A 24,426-nucleotide genomic window follows, 5' to 3' on the forward strand; every position below is an offset into this window, starting at 1 on the left:
ATTATTTTTAAACAAAGAATGGAAATTAAGTTAGATTGGACTAACCTATTTATGTTGCTAAGAATTATCATGGTGCATTTGATACAGTGTTTCATAAAGTTCATAGTAGACTTATCAGTAGGTTGAATTTCTTTATTGTTAAGACAGTCAAGTCTTTTTCTGGAAATTCTAAGGGTAACGTAATGTTGCCAAACTCCATTTAGGCTGGTTTTGAGACCAAGTTTCACCATTTTGTTAGGTTAATGTGACCTTGGGTGACTTTTCTGCATGCCTTAGTGTTGTTATCTATGATTCCATAATTAGAAAGAGAGTGTTGTATGGTGGTTAAGCTTCTAGAGCCTGATTTTCCTGGGAGGAAATTCCAGCTTTACTAATAATTTAAAAAATACTGCGTCTCTTATGTGTAAGGCACTGGTTTAGGCACTTGGGATATATCAGTGGATAAAACAGGCAAAAATTTTTTCTCTTGTGTAGCTTATAGTTAGGGCAGGAAAAAAAAAACATAAATAAGTAGGTTGTGTAATATGTTAGGAGGTGGGCAGTACTGTGCAAAATGTATAACAGGATAAAAGGGGGATTGAATGTATATGGTGGAATGTTGCAATTTTAAATGGTGTGACTGGAAGAGGCCTCATTAACAAGACTTTAGCAAGACTTTGTAGTAGCTAAAGGATTTAGTTACAAAGATCTCTCGAGGAAGAGTGTTCCAGACAGAGGAACAGCCAGTGCAGTAGATTCTGCTGCATGCTGGAGATTCTGGGGCAATAAGGAGGTCAGGTCACTGCTGCTGGAGTGGAGTGAACAAGGGGAGAGGATAGAAAATGAGGTCTGAAAGATGAGGGTGGGTAGTGTTGGAGGTGGTCGTTGATGGGTGGGGGATAAGCACAGTAGTGCATGTAAGGCTTTGTAGACCCTTATAAGGAGTTTGGTTCTGCCTCTTACTACTTTCATATTCTTTGGTAAATTATATAACCTTTTAGTTTTGTCATCTGTAAAATGTGAATAATAACAATACCAATCTCATAGGCTTGTTGTTTTGATTGAGTTAATACCTGTAGTGTCCTAGGAACACTACTGAGCAGAGTCCAAAGCATATATTCATTACTTATATATTGCATATATTCTTACATGTGGAATCAACATTAAGAGATCACCTTCTTCCTTTTCTTTTGAAAAGGTAGCATAGGGAGAGTTAATTGATCACTGCTTTGACTTTTCTATGATAAATTGCTTATGCTTCAATTGTATCACATTATTATCACAAACATTTACTCTGTATGTGCTTATCATCCTTGCTAAATTATGAATGCCTTTGGACAGAGACCAGGGTATTTTATTATGTCTTAGGAATCTTAATGTGTTGTAAATATATATCATGTGATAAAAAATGTTGACTAAATTAATGACAAAAATGTTGGCTTAATTAATACATCGGACCACCTGCTAGTAAGTATATTGGAACATTGCCAGTCTATCAAAGCTAAATAGTGGAAGGGTGGTAGCTAATGGCCTCTGCAAAATATTTATGTATTTTATTTCTGTGCCATAATTCAAATTGGTATTAGTAGAAAATTTCCTTAAATATTATATGGGTATACAAGTTTATACCATGTAAAACGAAAAGTCTTTATGTATATTATATATCTGTTAACATTTGCTGTCATTGGTTGATAGGAAACAACTACTATCTTGATTGATAGCATAGATACAATAAAACTCTTACTTTAAAATATAATAGTTCCCTACTTACAGTGGTTTGATTTAGGATTTTTTGACTTTATGATGATGCAAAAGGCATAGGCATTTAGTTATAGGCATAAACTTTTTACTTATTGGGAAATAACCTCTTCATAAGTCAAGGAACATCTGTATATTTTTAGTCTTAATCTGTTTATATCTGCCCAAGTGTTTATAATCAAAGATTATTTAGCCAGCAAAATGTTAAAAGAATTGCTAAGCAGGAATATTCACTGACTGCTGAAGTGGGGTAGTAGGGCAAGGAAAGAGTAAGTTCTGAACTGACTTGGGTGGTTGTCCAAGTAATTTTACATCTGCCTTTTTGTATTTGCTTGGTTTCAGTTTCCAGCTTAGTAGGTTCTCTTCTCCCCATTCTTGGTTGAGAGGAGTGGAAGAGGAGAAAGGGGGATAGAGGCTTGAAGACATGAAATTAGTAGATGATGCTAAATGAATTAGGGTTCCAGAGACAGACTATGTGACAGGTGACTTGGGGGTAATTGTGGGTTTACATGGTAGAGGAATGGTTGTGTGGGAAAGACATTCTAGAATTTCTGTTTATAAATTTATACTTTGAGGTTATATTATTTTGTGTGTATGCATGTTTACTTTTCCTTCTTGCTTCACTATTTTATTTTTGTTTTCTTTTTACATATCTAAGTTATATTCTTTGATGTATGACAGCAGTAATCTAGTGCTTTCAATAAAATGTGATGCAAGAAGGTGAGTATGCTTTTTGTGAAAATGTGTTCGACTGAATATTAAGATTTCAAAAACATTTGTCCAGTCTGTAGATGTTACTAGCTCATGATGAGTTGTGTAATAATATCCTGATTGTGGAGTAGCTACATCACATCAACTTTTTAAAAGACTCATAATGTTAAAATGCATAATGTGAAGACATTTTTTCCCCTTATATAGGTTTTGCAGTGTCCTTTTCTGTTCAATTTTATTCTTGTAATTAGCAATTCTAAAAGTTGGATATAGTAATGTATGTAGCAATATATGGACAGAATATATAATATTCTAATAGAATACTGAACAGCGGCAGTGTAATGCAGAAACAGTTGTTAAAAGAAGAACTTTAGACAAATTTAGCAGAGCGTACATATCTGTGCAAAGAACTATTCATAAATCAGGCAGCACTCTGAACCAGAAGAGGTTTGGAGAGCTCCACCCAGCAACATAGGCAGGCAGTATTTATACACGGAAAAAGCAAATGACAAGCAGAAATAGCTTGATTGGTTACCTCTTGGCATTTGCCTTATATGGACATAGTCTTATCAGGTGACAGTCTGTAATTGGCTGAGGCTTGGCTACTGTGATTTGCTGAGACTCAGCTACTTGTTACAAAAATATACTCTTAAATTAGGTAGCAGTTTGTTTACATAGTAAGTTAGGTTTTGTTGGCTACCCAGAGGGGCAGCTTTAGACCTAATTTAATTTAACATAATTTTGCTTTACTTTACCCATTTTTAATAGTGTCTAACTTAGTAGTATAGTTTTATAGCTTTTATTATCCTTTTGGTACTCTTGCTATAGAAGTACTTAAAATAACTTTGCATAATTGAGAGGAATGACATATATATGCTTTTGAATGCTTGGCTGCAAAACATTGAGGCAGGCAATTAGGAGCTTAGTAGAAATAACGTATTTTAAAGTATATTTTTTTGTAACTAGCTCAATAACAAAGCTACTGACTAGCTAAGTACTGGAAAATGCTAAATTATCAGAAAGACTGTACTGTTTGTAGTTTCTTGATAAAGCATATGTAAATACAACCTTGAGTTGATATACTTGGTTATTTTCTAGAGATTATCAATTTCTAGAAAATACCCTGCTTTTACATTTATGGCTTTTATTGATGTGCAAGGTATTTATGGATCCCTAAACTTGTATTAGGACTGTTACATAAAATGCTTTACCTATTGTTTCTGAATAAAATTATATTTGGCTTGTTCTTTATTTCTGATAATTCAACTTTCAGTCTTCATTACTTTCATTTAATATACTTGGGAAAAATCCCAGTTACATGAATAAAGTGATCTGTGGTTGGTATCAATGCAGTACCAATGTGGAATGTTAATTTTCTGTGTTAGTCTCTGCTAAAAGGTTGATTATAGCATAATGTTTAAAAAATATTGATGGACCATTTTAGCATTATTAAATACCTTTTGCTTTGAACTTTTAAGATGCTTATGTTTGTATTTTCAAAAACTGCATCCTTAATATATTTAGATTTTTTCAGCTGAGGGAAATGTTACTATAAGAGTTTATCAAGAAAATAGTGCTATTTGAGTGTTGGAGAGTGTCAGAATATGATTTTAATGAAACACATTTGTGCTTTCCTTCCTATTTTAGGATATTTAAGATGATTGTCAAGGTTATTGTCCTGACTTCAAAGAAATCTTAATCCTTCACTGGAAGTTAAGTTGGAAAAAGTCCAATTTGTATCTGAGTCATTGTTGTAATATCATTTAGCATTGATGGGTCATTGTACTCAGACGAAGTGTTAGTTGTTACTAATTTTATTTAACAGTATCTACCATGGTAAGAATTTTGTTAAACTTAGGACACTTAAATGTAACAATTTTACCTGACTTTAAGACTGTGTTTAATCCTGATTCTTTTGGGGGATAACCTGTATTTGTGTACTTTTGTAGGATAGAGGGAGGAATCAGCAGTTTGAAAATTCAAGCACGTGATCTGGCGGGATGGGCGTTTGCCTGACATATTTAATGGAGGTAATTCAGCATTGTTTGACTCAATCTTTAATTTTTACCTGTGATAGATGCCAATGTTACTACACATACTTACAGTAACTGTTGGGTATAAGTGTGCATTTATGGCCAATCCCTTTTTATATTCATATAAATAACATCACTATTATAAATATTATAAATAATATGTAGATATGGACATATGTACATAGAAAATGACATTGTTAATTTTATAAGATTAGGTCCATTATCTTCTCTTAAGATTACTTGCATATCTTCTTTTAGGCCTCTATGTTAGGAAGGCAAATGATCCTCTCCTTTCTTGTTGGCCTATGTTGGTGCATATATTAAACCTATGCTTTTATCTTTCATACAACATGAAAGAAATTATCTAACAGTTTTCAAAGAGTTTACATATCTGTCGGTGGCACATACTCATGTCAGTTTTTAATGATCATAAAAATTATTCTATTTGTTGTATTTTTAATTTTTTTATTTTTTTTATAGAGACAGGGTCTCGACTATGTTGCCCAGGCAGGTCCTGAACCCCTGAACTCAAGTAGTCCTCTTGCCTCAGCCTCCCAAAGTGCTAGGATTACAGGTGTGAGTCACTGTACCTGGCCTGATCATAAAAATTCTAAAGTTTCTCTCTGCATTTTAAAATTTGTTTTTTGAGAATTTTTTTGCTTTTTGAGATAGGGTTTTTGCCTTGTTGCCCAGGCTGGAGTACAGTGGTGTGATCTTGGCTCACTGCAACCTCTGTCTGCGGGGCTCAAGTGATCCACCTACCTCAGGCCTCCCAAGTAACTGGGACCACAGGCACAGGCCACCCTACCTGGCTAACTTTTGTGTTTTTTTTTGTTGAGATAGCATTTTGCCATGTTGCCCAGGCGGATCTTGAACTTCTGAGCTCAAGCAATCCATCTGCCTTGGCCTCCAAAGTGCTGGGATTATAGACCTGAGCCACTGCGCTCAGCCTGAGAATTCTTTTTCACCTTGTGTATTGAAATTATTTGGAGTTTCAGTGGCCATATTTTAGGATTTTCCTAGTTTTTCCTCATCTTCTGATAATTGTTATGGTCAATATTTTTTACTTCTTTACTCATGTTTATTATATTAGGTGTATACACTTAGGCAATAGAGAATGTTATAACATCGAAAAAAGGCTTTCCAACCCTTTCCTATTCGGTATAATCATTGTATATCCTTGCAGACAATTTCTATACATATACAAGCATTTATGTGTGTGCTTATATTTACACAGTTTTTTACACAAATGAGATCACACCATATTATTCAGTAATATTAAAAAAATAAACTTCCACATTTTTGCAAATCATTCCTTCTCATTTTATGCTGCATAGTATTCTAATATTTGGACATATCATAATTTTTCTAACTAGTCATCTACTTATGGATATTTAGCCCCCTTTTTTTGCTATTGTAAATGATGATGTAGTGAATATTCTTGGGTACACCTTTGCACATATTTAAAAATTTATCTGGCTAGGTGTGGTGGCTTATGCCTGTAATTCCAGCATTTTGGGAGGCCAAGGCAGGTGGATCACTTGAGGTCAGGAGTTCGAGACTAGCTTGGCCAACATGGTGAAACCCCAGCTCTACTAAAAATACAAAAATTAGCCAGGCATGGTGGTGGGTGCCTGTTATCCCAGCTACTCAGGAGACTGAGGCTGAAGAATTGCTTAAACCCAGGAGGCGGAGGTTGTGGTGAGCCAAGATGCCACCACTGCATTCCAGCCTGGGCAACAGAGCAAGACTCTGTCTTAAATTAAAAAAAAAAATTATATATATATATATATATATCTGTAGTATAAATTCTGAAGGGAAAAATCATTGGACTGAAGATTATGTACATTTAACAATTTGGTGGATAAATTGCCTAACTCTAAAAAGAAGGCCAAATATCAGTAGTCTGTGAGAGAGCGGATCTCTGTATCTCTTTGACAACACTAGCTAGTGTCAAACTTTTTAATATTTGTCAGTTTTTTGTTGATTAGCTTTGCTTTTCTTACGAATGAGTTTGAAGATTTTCCCCCTTATTATTGGCCATAATGTATGTTTTCAGTTACCGATTTGGTCATGTGCTTTGCCGTTTTATGGAGCTCTTTATGTTTTTGTATATTAAGGAAAGGAGCCTCTTGCCATTTTTTTTTTTAAGTTTTCCAGTTGACAATTGTATACACTTATGAGGGTGTAATGTTTTTTATTTTTACTTGACACATATATAGTGTATATTTATGGTAACATACATGGTGTACATTTAAATTTTATACACTATTAAAACATTGTTGTGTAATGATCACATCTGGCTAATTAGAGTATTTTCATCACTTTATATATTTACCATTTCTTTGTGAGCCTCTTGTCATTTATTAGATTACTTTTGCTCAAGTTTTGCTCATCTTTTGATTTTATTATTTTGCCCAACAGAAGTTTTCATTTTTTATTGTTGAATATAGTAATCTCATCTTCCGTGACTGAGGTGGGCAGTGGAGAACAGTTCTGTGTTAGATTTAAAAGGTCTTTATCATCGATTATAGGGCTCACTTTTCCCTTCAGGTTATAGCATCTCTGAATAACATGAATCTCTTCATACTTCAACTTTTGTTTCTTTTTCTTCTTTTTCGTAAATTAGTTTGGCCAGGTGTCTTTAGGAAGAAAATGAATATACATAAATAATTATCTTTTAAAATATAAATAATAAGTATTGGGGCTCATAATGGAAGAAGAGGTACACATTCATAATGACAACTACAAAGATAAAAATGCCTGGGAGCATATTACTTAAAAAAAAATTGAAACTCTATGGAAGAATAAGAAAGAGTATTTGAATCAGTTCACATTTTTTGATAAGATACATATGAAATTCTTCAAATATATATTTAATGCTATATATTTTAAGTATTGCTTTAGCTGCATCCTGTAAATTTTGATATTTTTCGTTTTCATTCAGTTAAAAATATTTTCTAATTTCCCTTTACATTTTGTCTTTGTTATTTAGAAGTTGGAAGTTTAATTTCCAAATGTTTGTGGATTTCCCAGTTTTTTAGTTGATATCAAATTCAATTCTGGTATGGTTAGAGAACATATAAATGTATTTGTTTATAAGACAGGGTCTTGCTGTGTTGCCCAGGCTGGTCTTGAACTCCGGGGCTTAAGCAATCCGTCCACCTCAGGCTCCTGAAGTGTTGGGATTACAGGCGTGAGCCACCTTGTGTGGCTCAGACAACATATTTTTATGACTTCAATCCATTTAAATTTAGTGAGACTTATTTTGTGGCCCAGCATGTGGCCTTTCCTAGAGAATGTTTTAAAACAATATGTATTCTAGTATTGTTTGGTAGTGTTTTCAATATATGCCACTTACGTGTAGTTGGTTGATAGTGTGGTTCCGGTCTTCTCTGTCCTTTCTAGTTTTCTTTTTTTTTTTTTTTTTTTTTTTTTTTTGAGACGGAATCTCGCTGTGTCGCCCAGGCTGGAGTACAGTGGCCGGATCTCAGCTCACCGCAAGCCCCACCTCCCGGGTTTACGCCATTCTCCTGCCTCAGCCTCCCGAGTAGCTGGGACTACAGGCGCCCGCCACCTCGCCCGGCTAGTTTTTTGTATTTTTTAGTAGAGACGGGGTTTCACCGTGTTAGCCAGGATGGTCTCGATCTCCTGACCTCGTGATCCACCCATCTCGGCCTCCCAAAGTGCTGGGATTACAGGCTTGAGCCACTGCGCCCGGCCATCTAGTTTTCTGTCTAATTATTATATCACTTATTTAGAGTGAGACATTGAGATCTCCAAATATAATTGTTGAATTTTTAATTTTTCCTTTCAGTCGTGTTAGTTACTGCTTCATTATTTTGGGACTCTTTTTAGATGCATACACAATTGTTATATCTTCCTGATGTTTTGACTGTTTATTATTATGAAATGTCTTTCGTTGTCTCTATCTGTTTTATCTGATGTTAATATAGCCATTCTGTCTCTTATGGGTACTGCTTCTATAGTATATCCTTTTTTTCCCCATCCTTTTACTTTCAGTTTTGAATGTAGGATATGTCTTTTGTTGACAGCATATAGTTGGAATTTGTGTTTCTGTCCTTTCTGACAGTCGTTGCCTTTCCATTGGACTATTTAGACCATTCATATTTAATTAGGGATATAGTTGGATTTACATTTGCCATTTTGGTACCTGCTACACACACACACACACACACAATATATATACACACACACACATATAAAAAGATATATATACATATATATAAAGCAAGTATATATAGTGTCATTTCACTATGGTTTATATATGATATGGTCCTTTATATATATATGTATCTACATAGATATAGATAGATATCTCCTATGTTTTTGTTCCTTTGTTTCCTCTATTGCCTTTTGTGTTAAATACTTTTTAGTGTGCCATTTTAATTACTCCAGTTATTTTTTTAACTGTATATTTTTAAAGATATTTTCTTTGTGGTTGCTGTCAGGATTATGCATTGTAACAGGCTGCTTATTATCAGTAAGATAAAGAAACTTCCCTCCAATGTAGGTCCATTTTCTCTTCTTTATTGTACCGCTATTGTAATATACTTCTCTATATATTATAAACCCAGTAGTACAGTGTTGTGATCATTGCTTTATACATTCTTAGGTGTTTTAAAGGAAGGAAGAAATGAGAAAAATATGTTTATAGAGTCTTTTTTGAATTAACCCACATATTTGCCATTTCTGGTGCTCTTCAATTCTTTCTGTGTATTTAAGTCTGATGTCTTTTCCTTTCAGCTTGATGGGCTTCCTTTGGTGTTTGTTTAAGGCAGGTCTGCTAGCAAAAACAATTGTCTCAATTTTTGGTTATCTGGGAATATTTTTTCATTTTTGAAGGATAGTTTTGCTGCCTTCTTGGTTGACAGCTGTATCTTTCAACTTTTTGAATATGTGATTTCACTGTCTTCTTGTCTCTATGAAGTTAGCCACTAATCTCTGCGTATGCTGAATCATTATTCTCTTCCTACTTTCAAGATTTTTCTCCTTGTGTTTGCTTTCAACAAGTTTGACTACGTTGTGTCCAGTTGTAGGTTGCTTTATATTTTCCTACTTTAAATTCATTGTGCTTCTTAGATCTGTAGATTTATTTTCCTTAGAAAAATTAAATTTGGGGCCAGGCATGGTGGCTCATACCTATAATCCCAGCACAGGTGGGGATTTGAGAGGCCAAGGTGGTCACATCACCTGAGGTCAGGAGTTCAAGACCAGCTTGGCCAACATGGTGAAACCCTGTCTCTACAAAAATACAAAAATTAGCCAGGCATGATGGCGGGTTCCTGTAATCCCAGCTACTTGGGAGGCTGAGGCAGGAGAATCGCTTGAACCTGGGAGGCACAGGTTGCAGTGAGCCGAGATCACACTATTACACTCCAGACTGGGTGACTGAGCGAGACTCCGTCTTAAAAAAAAAAGAAAGTAAATTTGTCACGTTTTGGCCAATATTTTATTAATTTTTTTTTCTTCCCTTCTTTCCTGGTACTCAAAATGTTGGTAAGCTGGATGTTGTTCCACATGTCTTTGAGGCTCTGTTCATTTTGCTTCCATCTTTTTCCACTCTTGTTTTTCAGAGTAGATGGTTTCTATTGATGTATCTTAAAAGTCACTGATTTTCTTTTGCCATAAATCTGTTGAGCCCTTCTGATGAATTTTTTATTTCTGTTACTGTATTCTTAAACTTCAGGATTTCCATTTGGTTCTTTTACATAATTTCTGCATCTTTGTTGAGGATCTCTTATTGGTTGATTGCAGTTTTTCATAATTAAAAAACTTTAAAACATGAGTTCCTTTTAACATATTTAACATATCTATAATAGATATTTTACAAAATATATTGTAACAACTCTGGATTGTGATGAGCCCCTCCCCTTTTATTGTTACTGTTGTCATTTCACTATAGTTTATATATGATACAATCCTATTGAGGAAAAGAAATTTTATTTTGCATGAAAGTGTATCTGGAAAAAGAGATATACGTGAATATCCAGGAAAATTCTGAAATGCAAGAGTACTGAGAGGTGAACAGCTCTATAAGAATTTGGACTTTTAAAAAAATATGTAAACTGTTGAAATGTTTTTTAAAAAATGAATTAATATACTTTCTGAAGTTCAAAGAGGAAATCATTACTGATATGGATGTAGGTGGGAAAGACTATTCTTTTTGCCTTTGCACCATCCTAAGCTAATGTAAAATCATAGGATCTTTCATGTATCATCTGGTGTCCACACTTCTTGTGAAGGAGTGTTTGCAAACTATTCTTGATAGATAGGAATCTAATATTTTAAGAACCTCCAGGGTAGGAAATTCCATAAAATCTTTAGTCTGTTAACTATGCTCTGAATACTTACTGTCAGGAAGTTTTCTTCCTGTGTATAGCCTATACTCTGTTTTTGTTTTGAACGTGCTAAAAATTTTCCATATATTTTTATCTATCTTTTTTGTCAGCTTTTTCCTGTTGGTGGTAATCTTGCTGATAATATTTAATCTGATTTTATAACCATAATTGTTTCTATTGTTTTTGGCCACTAGAATTTTATGTTGAATTTATATAATAGTTTCTTTTAAGTTTTGGCATGCCATTAGTTCTGTTTGTTTGTAAGGCCTGCCATTGTGTTTCTTCTCTCTTCACTTCATAGACTTTAACAAAGCAGATGTGATTAGTGTTTGTAAGTAGTTCCTTAAGTTTTGTTTTTTCTAACCTTTTAGGTCTGTAATTCTCTGAATTTCCTTGAATATCCTGTATCTTTGAGGCTGTAGATTCCACATCTAGGCAATTGTTTTTTGTTTTTTGTTTTTTTGAGACAGAGTCTCGCTTTGTTGCCCAGGCTGGAGTGCAGTGGCGCATTCTCGGCTCACTGCAAGCACTGCTCCCCGGGTTCATGCCATTCTCCTGCCTCAGCCTCCCGAGTAGCTGGGACTATACACGCCCGCCACCACGCCCGGCTAATTTTTGGTATTTTTAGTAGAGATGGGATTTCATTGTGTTAGCCAGGATGGTCTCGATCTCCTGACCTTGTAATCTGCCTGCCTCGGCCTCCTAAAGTGCTGGGATTACAGGCATGAGCCACCGTGACTGGCCGGCAGTTGTTCTTTATAAGGCCAAGTTTATTTCTCATTTACCGTCTACTTACTACTATTGCATTTGTTCAATTTCAAACATAAAAACAAGTCAGTACATTGATCATTGAGTCATAACTTACTATATTTAGAAAGAATTTTCACTTCAGTATTCATACCAATTTGCATATATTATATTTGTATAGTATTTTTTCCTACCATTAATAATGTTTGTTGTGTGTGTGTTTATTGTAGGAATTGGATGGCATAAGTGATTAAGGTGGTATTGAGGATTTCTGAAGTCTATGAAAGGTGGAAACTCAACCATGATTTCTTTTTCAACTCTACAGCATTCCCTTCCTTGAAGTCTTCATTTTTACCTTAGTCTCAGGTAATTTTAATACTTGCATTTCATAATCTTGAATAAATAAGTTTTTTCAAATATGAAGTCATTGTGTTTAGCTGCTAGAATTTTATACTGAATTTATATAATAGTTTCTTAAAGTTTTGGTATTTATATTTGGAAGAAACTAGTTTTTTTCTTGAGGAAACAAATTTAAGAGATGAATAATGGTGTCATTTTAGACTCTAACACACACAAAAATGTGTAATCTTAAGTGAAATTGAATTGAGAGTTATTTTCTTGGTTTAACACTTTTTCTCAACAGGATATAGCATTTTTTACCCTCTATCCTGAACACATATACACTCATATTAAATTTCCCAGAATTTTCAAAGAAACTGTTTTCACACTGAGGAAAGTTAGGCATGTTAGTCAAGTTTAATGGTGTTTGCTATATAATTTTTAAAATGTGAAAAAACATACCAGTTTCTATACATCTGTACATGTTGTGTGTATGCCTGCACTAATATAAGGAAGCAGTCTTATAGATAATTCAGTAATCACTTAAGTATATAGGCTTCGCTACTGTGACTGAGGCTTATAAAGGTAGAAATATATTTGAATTTACTTGAAAAGTCTGTGTAAACTATCTTGAGAGTATATGGAGGCTGCAGAATCACTATATACCAGGGCTCCTTTGTCTTGCTCTGCTCTTATGTGCAGTTTCTATATTGTGGGTGAGAATGGTTACCATTGTGTCTGCTGATAAGAAGAAAAAGAGAACGGCATTCTGTTTACCTTTAAGAGGAGTTTGTGTATATCACTTTCACTCAGATCCTTTTGGTTTTAACTTTGTCACATGTCACAACCAGCTGCAAAGGAGGCTGGGAAGTAAGTGACTCTGATTTAGGCAGCCATATGTTGCACTTAATTTTTATTACTGGATAAGAAAGAGAGAACAGATTCTGGGGAGATAGCCAGGTATCTGTCACATTAAGGTTTGAGTCCGATATATTTTCCATTAAAAAGAAGTGCTGTTGATTTAAACAGTTAACTTTTTTGTTGTTGTTCTAGAATGAGTCTTGGTTACTGTATAGTATGTATTAAAAATAACCATTAGCAATCTAGGCATAGTGGTATGTGCCCAGTCCCATCTCATTTAATTGAAAAAAAATTAGGTGTTTAACATTTGTTCATAGTATACAGGGACATTTTGTTTTAAGAAGTTTTTAAAAATATTTTTAAATATTTCTTTTGATCATGTAAGAATACAGAAACTTTATAGTTTGAATATTAATGTTTGAATTGTTGATATTGGCATAAAATGTAATGGATGCAATAACTAGATCCAACAGAATGTAGGATTCTGCTTTGTGGGAACTTTTTTTTTTTTTTTTACCTTTTCCCTCCCCCTCTTCTTGTTAAGATAAATTATAGCTGTTTCTTAAACTGTTTGAATTTCTGTAAATTTGATATTTTAGTATTTTAAATACTACTATCTTCTTGTTACATTGTTTTACAGAACAGATAATAAATATTTGGAATGCAGAATATGCCTAGATTCTGTTTCATTTGAGAGGGGCTTCAGTGTGGTATAGAAATGCCTATTAACTTTGGCTTATTCAAATATTTATAAATTATTTTTCTGTGGTGAAAAATAGTTTTTTTTTTAACTTTTTAGGTTTTTGAAGTCGTATTATATAAAATGATTATTGTTAGTGTGTAAGTTTTCTGATTAATAGTTGTGTTAGCAGCTATTGAAACAGGTATTTATTTAAACATCCTTTATTGTTGTTAGCACTGATCAGAGAAGCCTTTGTGTCCCATTGTATAAATGATGTTCCTGTTAGGATATTTTGAAATAGTAGTACTTTAAAAATTAACATAGTTTACAAGGTATGTTTTATAGTTACAAAATGGTAGTTATACAGAAATATATCTGAAGAGGTCTTTGAATGTACTTAGACAAGAAATAGATTTTGTTTTTTTAATAAGAGATGAAGTAGTTTCTGCTTAGATCAAAACTGTACTTTTCAAGGATGAAAGCAAATGCAAAACTTCTTCAGAATAACAAATAGCAAATTTGTTAAAGGTTCTGGTATTAATCATGGGTTTCATCTCACCAAATGATTTGGAGGCTCATTGATACTTGTATTTCTAATGCTGATATTTTTAAGGTGTAATTTCTCACAGTTAGAAACATAGGTTAGAAATGTTAATATCCAAGTGAATGTAACTGGCATCCTGCAAATAACAAAGTGCTTTGGATCAGAAGTAATTTGTGAAATCTAGCTTTTTTTCTTTTACCTGTTTTCAGAACAGGTTCCTTTGAGTGCCTCTCTTTTGGCTTGCAAGTGAAGTTTCATTTTAGAATGGATAGGTTCTGTTACAAAGTCGGGGGAAGAGGTGTTACTGAATTTGTGAGAATATTTTAAGTTGAAAATTACTCTTTTTATACAGAAGACGATGATTAGGTTCCGAAGCTTGCCTATTATAACCTGCTTTGACTCATAGTTGAAGTTCCATATTATTCAAAAAAGTTTATGGAAAATAATATTACTACCAAACTCAATACATAGAAATGGAGGATCTCTAAGTGGGAAATATTTATTTCTTTCATGCTCAAATGCAGATTAATTAAAGGTAATAAGTGGCACATGGAAGTTCATATACATTCTGAAAGGGAACTTGGTGCTTTAAAAAATTTTAGAGCATATAGCACAAGCCTTCAAATCTGTTTTCATTTTAAATTGTACAGCCCTCTTTTTTTGATACAGGTGTATCATTAGCACTGACTGGTTTTACATTTATTAGCCATATTTAGGATTATTTTTAAATTTCCAATTGGAAATGGGAAGGTAGAGAGATTTTCCTGGTAAGGCTTTGAGAAAACAGAGGAAGGAAGGTAGCTTAAGAAGATATATTTAAACCCATGAAAAAGAAAGAATGGCTGAGGAGAAATTCACTGAGATATGAGTAACAGATAGAAATTGGAAAACAGAAGGCCGGGCGCGGTGGCTCACGCCTGTAATCCCAGCACTTTGGGAGGCCGAGGCGGGTGGATTACAAGGTCAGGAGATCGAGACCACGGTGAAACCCCATCTCTAAAAATACAAAAAATTAGCCGGGCATGGTGGCGGGCGCCTGTAGTCCCAGCTGCTCGGGAGGCTGAGGCAGGAGAATGGCGTGAACCCGGGAGGCGGAGCTTGCAGTAAGCTGAGATCACGCCACTGCACTCCAGCCTGGGCGACAGAGCGAGACTCCCTCTCAAAAAAAAAAAAAAAAAAAAAAAAAAAAGAAATTGGAAAACAGAAAATGTGGAAAGTGTCGAGTCCTCCCACAGAAGAAAAGGGGATTCTGTGTCAGAACATTCTCCCATGGTAGCCATGAGATGGAGTAGTCAGCTAAGGACAGTTTGATTGCTTTGCCAAGCCAAGCAATGATGATAGAGAGGCCTTAAGAGCAGGTGGTGAGAGGGCAATAAGAGTTCAACTACTTCCTAATGTGTCCAGGGCCTTTTAAAGTCAGGAAATAGTGTGATAAGGTAAAAAGTGCATTGAGTCAGCTAAGTCTGGTTTGAAATCCCAGTTTACTTCTTAGCTATGCATCCTTGGGTAAGCCCCAGTTTGTCTGTTAAATGGGGATATGCTGTTACTGTCTTGAGGGTTATTGTAAGTATTAAGTAAGGCAATATATTTAAAGGTGCCCAGCACAGTGTCTTACATTTCAGCACACATTAGTTGTCTTTCCTCTCCAGGTTTTCATAATTTCTGAATTTTAGAATACAGACGTAAACATACTAATTTGGAAAGACCCCATTAATTGTATAAAACTCCCATTAAGAAAACCTCAGCAAGCATTTTTTTTCCCTGATTTTTAATTGGCCCTTGTAGAACAAGGAAGCATTTTTAAGAGCCTTGTATATTTGATTAAAAATGAGTAATAGTACCCAACTTGTCCATTTGTAATGCGTCTGTTAATTTTGTCCTCTGAAGACAAGCCCAGACAGTTCCCCAAGTTTTGGAAATAATTGTCAAAAAACATTTGTGTTAAAAGCCTGTGTATTTAATTCCTTATTAAAAGCCCTGACCCAAAACTGTTTGCTCTGTTTCAACTTAATATAAATCTGTAAAGCTTAGTTTTTAATTACTTACACGTAATTGATTAGAGACATTAAATTCGAAGATGACCACAAGAAGAGTCAACTATTTCTTCTGGTAGACAGGAGAAAAGTAATGGCAGATAATTTACATTCTTTTTAAGTACCCCTCTGTCACTAGGCTTAAATGACTAGACGGTTACCTAAGTCACTACAGTTAGACTTTTACACAGCTGAACTAAACGTGTCAATAGGAAGGATGTTAGGTGTGTGTGGGGTTGGGAGTGGGAGCGGGGAGGGGAAATTCAATGGAACTGGGAAGTTGTGTTGTGGCCCCCTAAATACCCCTGTAGCCGGTTTCTCTCGCAGAGGGATGGTGATGAGGGAAGAATAAATCATGGAAGCGGGGAAAGAATGCAGAATTTGAAGTAATCTGTGAAAGGGAGATTTAGGAGAAATTGGCCTTAGTTGGTCTCCTTCCTTTCTCTTTCCTGCTCTGTTGTAGTTTTCACCATTCTCTGCTGTGGGTAACTTGAAGTGCAGAGGAAGGATTGCCTCTCATTCTTAGCTGAATTAGCCCTCGGACATCATTGTCCAGCCCGTCTTGGTTCTTAACAGTGCTGCCATTTTGTACTCTGTGGTGTCAGCTGCCTAAGGTCTCTACGAGATAAAGGGTCTTCACAGGGAGCTCAGCGTGGCTTATTACTCCACGTATTTTCTTTCCTCTTCAGTTGGACAGGGGTTCCTTGAAGCTGAAATTAATTGTTTAGTTTTTTTCCCCTGCCAAATCGTCTTCCATGTGAGTAATAAGATTTAAAGGAAGCATTCTTTCTTTCCTCTTCTGTGTCGTATCCCTAACCCCTGACTTTCCATTAATTATACACACATTTGGATTAGAAAGCAGTTGGCTTTTTGAGGAGTTAACAGGAAGAGACAGTTAATTATTCACATATTAGTGTGGCTTGACTACCTCAGTTTTCTTTCTTTACACTTAGCTGATCCTCCCTAAAAATAATGAAATTAGGGGAGGGATATGACATGTGTTAGCTTTTGAGCTTGGAACCTTTTGTTGTATTTGGATTTTTGAATATGCAGTGAGGCACGTGAGAGCTTTGACTGAGACCACTGAAGAGTTTCAGTGGGAAAGGTTAAAACCATAATGGCAGAGAAGGGAGGTGCCAGGACAATACAAGTGTGTTTTTTCTACTTTATCTTTTTTTAATTAATAAGTGTAGCTTTGTCCTGTTCCCTTTTTCCATGGACCTGGTAAAATTTCCCGGCCAGAGACAGGTTGAGGTATATGATAGAGGTATGACTCACTTTGTCTTTGAAACATGTCTTAAAATAACACTAAGTCTTTGTTTTAAAATAAAGAAGAAAAACAAGACCTAGAGTCAATTCTGTTACTCATACCCTGTTAGCTTGCTGTAACCTTAAAGAAAGAAAAGATGTTGGTACATGAAAAAGGAATAATAAAAAGTCAAAATTAGTCTTCTTCATGAAGATCCTTTCTTATTTCATTTTCCAAATTCCAGTTAAGTTTCTTACCAGGAAAAAAAAATATATATATATATGTGTGCGTGTGTATATATGTTTCTCTCTCTCTCTCTGTGTGTGTGTGTGTGTGTGTGTATGTATAGAAAGGATCTTACTATCTACATAGTTGTCCTTGATTTTTTTTCACTTAATATATCTTGGAGAACCAGCACATAAAGCTAACATCATTCCTTTTAATGGCTGCACATGTTCCATTGTATGGTTGAGTCATAATTAATGTAACAAGTCCCCTGTCTATGGATGCTTAAATATGTTTCCAGTCTTTTCCCGTTGAAGAGTTGTAGCAAACATCCTTGTACTTTCTTCTTTGATGAGTGTCTATGAATAAACCCATAAGGTTGTATACTATATATCTCTAGCAGTGAGATTGCTGAATCAAGAGTACATATACTTTTCATTTTGATAGATATTTCCAAAGCTCAGTTTAAAGCTTTGTCTTATTTAAAACCTTGTATCCATTGATATTGGAGTTTGTTTTGATATCTTAGTACTTTCTGGTATTTTGGGGAAATTTCAGGGTATTTCAAAAACAGTTTCCAGGCCAGACAGTTTAACTCCCAATATATGCCTTAATTTGGGGCCATAGGAATAAGGAACTTATGTAAAAAGGAAGAGAGATTTATTTTTCTTTGCATGTGGTCGGTTTTCAGGAAGATTTTTAAAGAGGTCATTTGTTTTTCATTTGGAGTATTTCCACTTTACTACTTCTGTATCAAGGTGTGCTCTCTTCCTGTTCCAAGTCTCTCACTCTAGCACTTTATGCCTTTTTTCCAAAATATTATCTGTCCCTAGAATACTACTACTTCCTCAATACTTATTGTTTTGGCTTGATGCTAAGCATACAATTAGGTAAAAAAAAAAAAAAAATCACATCAAGCTAAAAATCTTCTGCACAGGAAAAGATATAGTCAACAAAGTGAAGAGACAACCCACAGAATGGGGGAAAATATTTGCAAACTACCCATCTGACAAGGGATTAATAACCAGAATATATAAGGAGCTCAAACAATTCTATAGGAAAAAAAATCTAATAATTCAATCAAAAAATGGACAAAAGATTTCAGTAGACGTTTCTCAAAAGACATGCAAATGGCAGACAGGCATATGAGCATGAAAAGGTGCTCAACATCATTGATCATCAGAGAAATGGAGATCAAAACTACAATGAGATGTCATCTCCAGTTAAAATTGCTTATATCCAAAAGACAGGCAATTACCAGTGCCGGTGAGGATGTGGAGAAAAGGGAACCCTTCTATGCTGTTGGTGGGAATGTAAATTAGTACAGCCACTATGGAGAAAAGTTTGGTGGTTCCTCAAAGAACTAAAAATTGAGCTACCATACGATCTAGCAGTCCCACTGCTGGGCATATACCCCCCCAAAAGGAAATCAATATATTAAGATATTTGCACTCCTGTGTTTGTTGCAGCACTGTTTACAATAGCTAAGAATTGGAAGCCACCTGAGTGTGTATGAACAGATGAGTGGATAAACAAAATGTACATGTACACAGTGGAGTAGTATTCAGCCATAAAAAAGAATGAGATCCAGTCATTTGCAACAACATGAGTGAAACTGGAGATCACTATGTTAAATGAAATAAGCTAGGCACAGAAAGACAAATGCATGTTCTCACTTATTTGTGGTATCTAAAAATCAAAACAATTGAACTCATGGACATAGAGAGTTAAAGGATAGTTGCTAGAGGCTGAGAAGGGGAAGGTGGGGATGGTTAATGGGCAAAAAAAAAAAAAAAAGAAAAAAATGAATAAGACCTACTATTTGATAGCACAATAGGATGACTGTAGTCAATAACAACTTGATTGTACATTTAAAAATAAAGAATGTAATTGGGTTGTTTGTAACTCAAAGGGTAAATTCTTGAGGGGATGGATACCCCATTCTCCATGATTTGCTTATTTCACATTGCATGCTTATATCAAAATATCTCATGTACCCCATAAATATATATACTTATGTATATATGCACTGCCCCCAATTTTTTTTTTTGAAATGGAGTCTTGCTCTCGCCTGGGCTGGTGTGAAGTGGTTCGATCTCGGCTCACTGCAACCTTCACCTCCTGGGTTCAAATGATTCTTCTCCCTCAGCTTCCTGAGTAGCTGGGACTACAGGCACCCGCCACCATGCCTAGCTACATTTTTTGTATTTTTAGTGGAGACACGGTTTCACCATGTTGGCCAGGATGGTCTTGATCTCCTGACCTCGTGATCTGCCTGCCTCGGCCTCCCAAAGTGTTGGGATTACAGGCGTGAGCCACTGTGCCCGGCCAATGTTTTATGTATTTAAAACATAAAAACATAGTTATTTTATATATTTAATGATTGTTTCTAAGTTTTCTTTAGTGATTTGTCTGGTAGTGTTCCTGTCAGTTTATTCTTTATTGAATTCATCTCTTCTTATTTTTAAGGTATTTTAATATATTAAGGATATGGAATTTTTGACTGATGTTACAAATACTTTTCACCAATTGATTTTTAAGGATTTCCAAATAAATGGTCAGAATAATCAAATTTTAGCCTTAAGGGAGTGTTTCATTTAGTTTTAGTTTATTTTCTAAGAAATGTGATAAATGAAATTTTTGAAGAGAGCAGATATTTGGTGATGTATGTAACATCTTTGACGTTTATTTTTATTTATTTATTTTTGAGACAGGGTCTTGTTCTGTCACCCAGGCAGAGTGCAGTAGTACAATCACAGCTCACTGCAGCCCCGACCTCCTGGGCTCAAGCCATCCTCCTGCCTCAGTCTCCCAAGTAGCTGGGACCACAGGTGCGTGCCACCATGCCCAGCTAATTATTGTATTTTTATTTTGTAGAGATGGGGTTTTGCCTTGTTGCCCTGGCTGGTCTCACACTCCTGGGCTCATGTGATACGCCTACCTCGGCCTCCTAGATTGTTGGAATTACAGGCATGAGCTACCATACCCAGCAATCTTTGACCTTTAGATTTTAACTTTGCTGCCTTAAAGATTTTGAAAAGTGAAATAAGGTGTTTTGTACAGATATACTGTATATATTGTAGGCTGATAACACCTCGTACCAGGGAAGAAAGATTAGCAAGTTTTGAATTATACATTTGTATATTTTGCTGTTTATGAGGTTGTTTTGAGCTGTTCATTTCAGTAAAGGTTTCTCCGTTAACAATAACCTTAGTAAAGGAAAGAGTATTTTGATTTCAGTAGTGTGTTGGAATTTAGCTTTGGTGTTTGACTGCTGAAAACTGTGATCAAAGTTGGTCATTACTTATGTGATTAATTTGGGAAAGAAGTGACTAAACTGAAATATACTTAACATTTTCATTATGGTAATGACTGCTGTAGTGGTTTTCTGTGTATACCTTTGTATACATTTTTTATTTCGTCAAGATAAATTCCAAAATGTAGAATTCCTTGTTCAAAGAATATGTACATCTTTATAGCTTTTGATACATACTACCAAATGACTTTTGAAAGTAGTTGATATAATACATACTTTTATTATCAGTAGATGAGTGTCTTTTTTTAATACTTCAACATTGGATGTATTTTTTAAGAGTCATTATCAGTTTGGTAGTTGAAATATGATAGTGCTGTTTAATGGTAATTTCTTGGATTACTACTGAGACTCTTTTTTTATGTTTAATGACTATTTCTAAATTTTTAAAAATGATTTGCTTCATGATGTTCTCTGTTTATTCCTTATTGAATTCATCTATATTTTTATTTTTAACACATTTCAATATATTATTAATATATTAAAAAGTACGGATCCCTTGATTGATGTTACAAATACTTTTCCCTAATTTGCTTTTATGTCAGGCTTATTTTTCAATAATAAAGTAGTTAGGATTTTATGCCTTTATATCAAAATGAAAATTTGTGTTTTATTTTACCAGCCTTTGGAAACCGATCTTGGTATTATAATTTTAAAATTGGAGGCAGTTCCAAAGTACATGAATAAAATCTTTGTATTTGACTGTTCAAATTCTTAATTTGAAAATTAAAAAAAATGAAGTAGTCATATAAAACTAATTTACTATGTTTCGTTGCCAAACTTGGTCTTTCTAGGCAGTTATACTTAAGCATGAACATTGACGACAAACTGGAAGGATTGTTTCTTAAATGTGGCGGCATAGACGAAATGCAGTCTTCCAGGACAATGGTTGTAATGGGTGGAGTGTCTGGCCAGTCTACTGTGTCTGGAGAGCTACAGGATTCAGTACTTCAAGATCGAAGTATGCCTCACCAGGAGATCCTTGCTGCAGATGAAGTGTTACAAGAAAGTGAAATGAGACAACAGGATATGATATCACATGATGAACTCATGGTCCACGAGGAGACAGTGAAAAATGATGAGGAGCAGATGGAAACACATGAAAGACTTCCTCAAGGACTACAATATGCACTTAATGTTCCTGTAAGTAATTCCTTTATAGGATACTAAACTTAGAAACATAATTTCTTGTTAAGTAATACTGCAAGTCATCGAAGAAATTTCAGGAAGTGTTTCAGGGATAAATAGTGTTCTTGAATAGATATACTAAAATATTGACATAAATCATATTTGAAAGGCAAAATTAAGTTCTTGTATTATATTATTTTAGAAGCTTATTTCTTTCAGGATAACAGTATTTCTGTATCAGGATTACTTGGGTATTAAATTTTAAATGCTTAATTTTGAAAGATACTTTATTTAACTTCTAGGCTTGTCCTTAAAGAGTAAAACATTTGAATCTTCAACATAACTAGAAAAAGATCACACATTCAAGGATTTTTCCTTCGAATTCTGTAATTCCTGCCTTCTTAAATTTTTCTAATATGCTCTTATTCTCTGTTCTCTTTGTGTTCTCCACTTGCTTGATCTGTTTATCTTTTTAAAGTATATCAGCCCTTTACTTTTTCCTGTCTACCCCAGACATTAAGATGTTTCATAAGCGCCCATATCTTTTTCCTTCTTCTACCTTTATTTTTACCCAGTAATCAGTGAAACCACAACCGTCATGTAAATTCTTGTCTCTTCTTTCTATGATATCAAACCTGGGTTCCTTTCAGTTCATCTAACATGTACTTTTTTTTTTATTTAAGACTTTAATATATCCTGCTTGAGATAATACCGTCAGTCATACCTCATACCTGTTTTATAACCTGTAGATATAAGTTGACTTCTTCTTCTTAACTCTAGGTTGAGTCCCTGTGACAGGGACTTGTGATTTACTTGTACGATGTTTCTCTGATAGATTGTAGACTGTAAGGACAGGAGTTTTGTCTTACTTTTCACTGTAGTCCAGGTGTTGGCACATGGTGTGAATGAATGGATAACTACTTGTAGTTGTGCTCTGATATAGACGTTCACCAGCTTTACCTAGCCCATTGCAATAACTTTTTCCTCTTTAGCCTGTTGATGTGATGGATTACATTAATTGATTTTTTTATGTGGAAGCAACTTTCTTACCTGGAATAAATCCTGCTTGTTTGTGGTATATAGTTCTTTTTAAATGTGGTTGGATTTGATTTGATAATATTTTGAGGATTTTTACATTTGTGTTCTTGATAAATATTAGTCTATAGTTTTCCTGATGTCTTTGTCTGTTTTTGGTATTAGGGTAATACTGATCTCATAGAATAAATTAGCAAGTATTCCCTCTGCTTATGTCTTCTGGAAGAGATTGTAGAGAATTAATATAATTTCTTCCTTAAATGTTTGGTAGAATTCACCAGTGAACTGCTTTGGGTCTGGTGCTTTCTGTTTTGGAAGGTTATTGTTGATTCGATTTCTCCTATAAATGTAGGTCTCTTCAGATTATGTAATTCTTCTTGTGTGAGTTTTGACAGATTGTGTCTTCCAAGGAATTGGTCCATTTTGATAAAGTTGTCAAATTTGTGGGAACAAAGTTCATAGTATTCTTTTATTATCCTTTTAATGTCCAGGAGTTTATAGTGATGTCCTCTCTTTCATTTCTGATATTAGTAATTTGTGTTTTCTCTTTTTTGTTTGTTTGTTTTAAGACAGTAATTTAAAAAAAATTACTGTCTTAATTCCTTTTTTTTTTTTTGTGAAGTATCATTTAACTGAGTTAAATTATATAGGGTTTTTTTGGGTCTGTAATTGATGTACATTTGATTTTAAAAAGACACTGTTTGCCTTATATCAGGACAAAGAAGATTTACATACAACTATCAGCAGAAAAACAAAGTTTCTCTGTGATCTAAGCAGAGGTACTCTTTTCCTTGATCATAAGAAAATGCAGTATTTTTAGAAGGTAAAGCTATTAAGATTACAGAAGTTTTACCAAAATGCTTTAAGCAAAAACTCTTTAAGAAAAAAGTATGAGTTCTCATTTTCTATTCTTAGCATAAATTTTAATTCTTTCTGGTAGAACCTAAGTCTTCTGAATGCCTGTTAGCATCATCCAAAGCTTGAACTTCTTCTATTTCTGGATTAAAAATTCATTCACAAATGAGCTGTGCAATGCGATCACTTTTTCTGACTTTAAACTTTTCTTTGCCAAAATTAAACAGTACAGCACCAACATTTCCTCAGTAATCTTCGTCTATGACACCAGTTCCTACATCGATAAAGTGTTTTGCAGCCAAGCCAGACCATGGAGCCCCTCTTCTATAAAACCCAGAAGGAAGAGCTATCTGAATGCCCATTTTCACTGTAGCTTTCTCCGTAGGTGGTATTGTATCATCGTAGGCACCGTCGAGGTCATAGCCTTTGGGCTGTGTGGATCCCGGAGTCAGGGTTGTGGCCTGCTCAGAGAGTGAGGCAAAATGGAGCTGCATGCTGCCCTCCTCTGCAAACCAGGCCTGTTTGCCGGGGGTAATGGTGGGTGTCTCTTCAGAGCAGGGCATGGCAGAGTG

The 24,426-nt window shown here is 34.8% G+C and overlaps 1 protein-coding gene and 1 pseudogene across 26 annotated transcripts in view; one reads left to right on the forward strand and one right to left on the reverse strand.

Moving 5' to 3' along the window:
* ZNF148 (zinc finger protein 148) overlaps nt 1-24,426 on the forward strand; it is a 142,086-nt gene that overhangs the window by 40,234 nt on the left and 77,426 nt on the right. For 14 of the 26 annotated variants that reach the window (XM_015130046.3, XM_077993764.1, XM_077993746.1 and 11 more), the window contains 3 exons: nt 4,398-4,478; nt 11,821-11,956; nt 21,631-21,979. In XM_015130046.3, the coding sequence (XP_014985532.1) occupies nt 21,647-21,979 (333 nt within the window). In that variant the 5' untranslated portion in view covers nt 4,398-4,478; nt 11,821-11,956; nt 21,631-21,646. Of the gene's footprint in view, nt 1-4,397; nt 4,479-11,820; nt 11,957-20,237; nt 20,355-21,630; nt 21,980-24,426 lie in introns of all 26 variants that reach the window. The other 12 variants (XM_028844546.2, XM_077993758.1, XM_077993755.1 and 9 more) reach the window with 7 other exon arrangements.
* Nucleotides 23,923-24,417, reverse strand: LOC114676413 (deoxyuridine 5'-triphosphate nucleotidohydrolase, mitochondrial pseudogene; annotated as a pseudogene).

This window comes from Macaca mulatta, chromosome 2 (genome assembly GCF_049350105.2).
Source record: "Macaca mulatta isolate MMU2019108-1 chromosome 2, T2T-MMU8v2.0, whole genome shotgun sequence".
NCBI classification, from domain to species: domain Eukaryota; kingdom Metazoa; phylum Chordata; class Mammalia; order Primates; family Cercopithecidae; genus Macaca; species Macaca mulatta.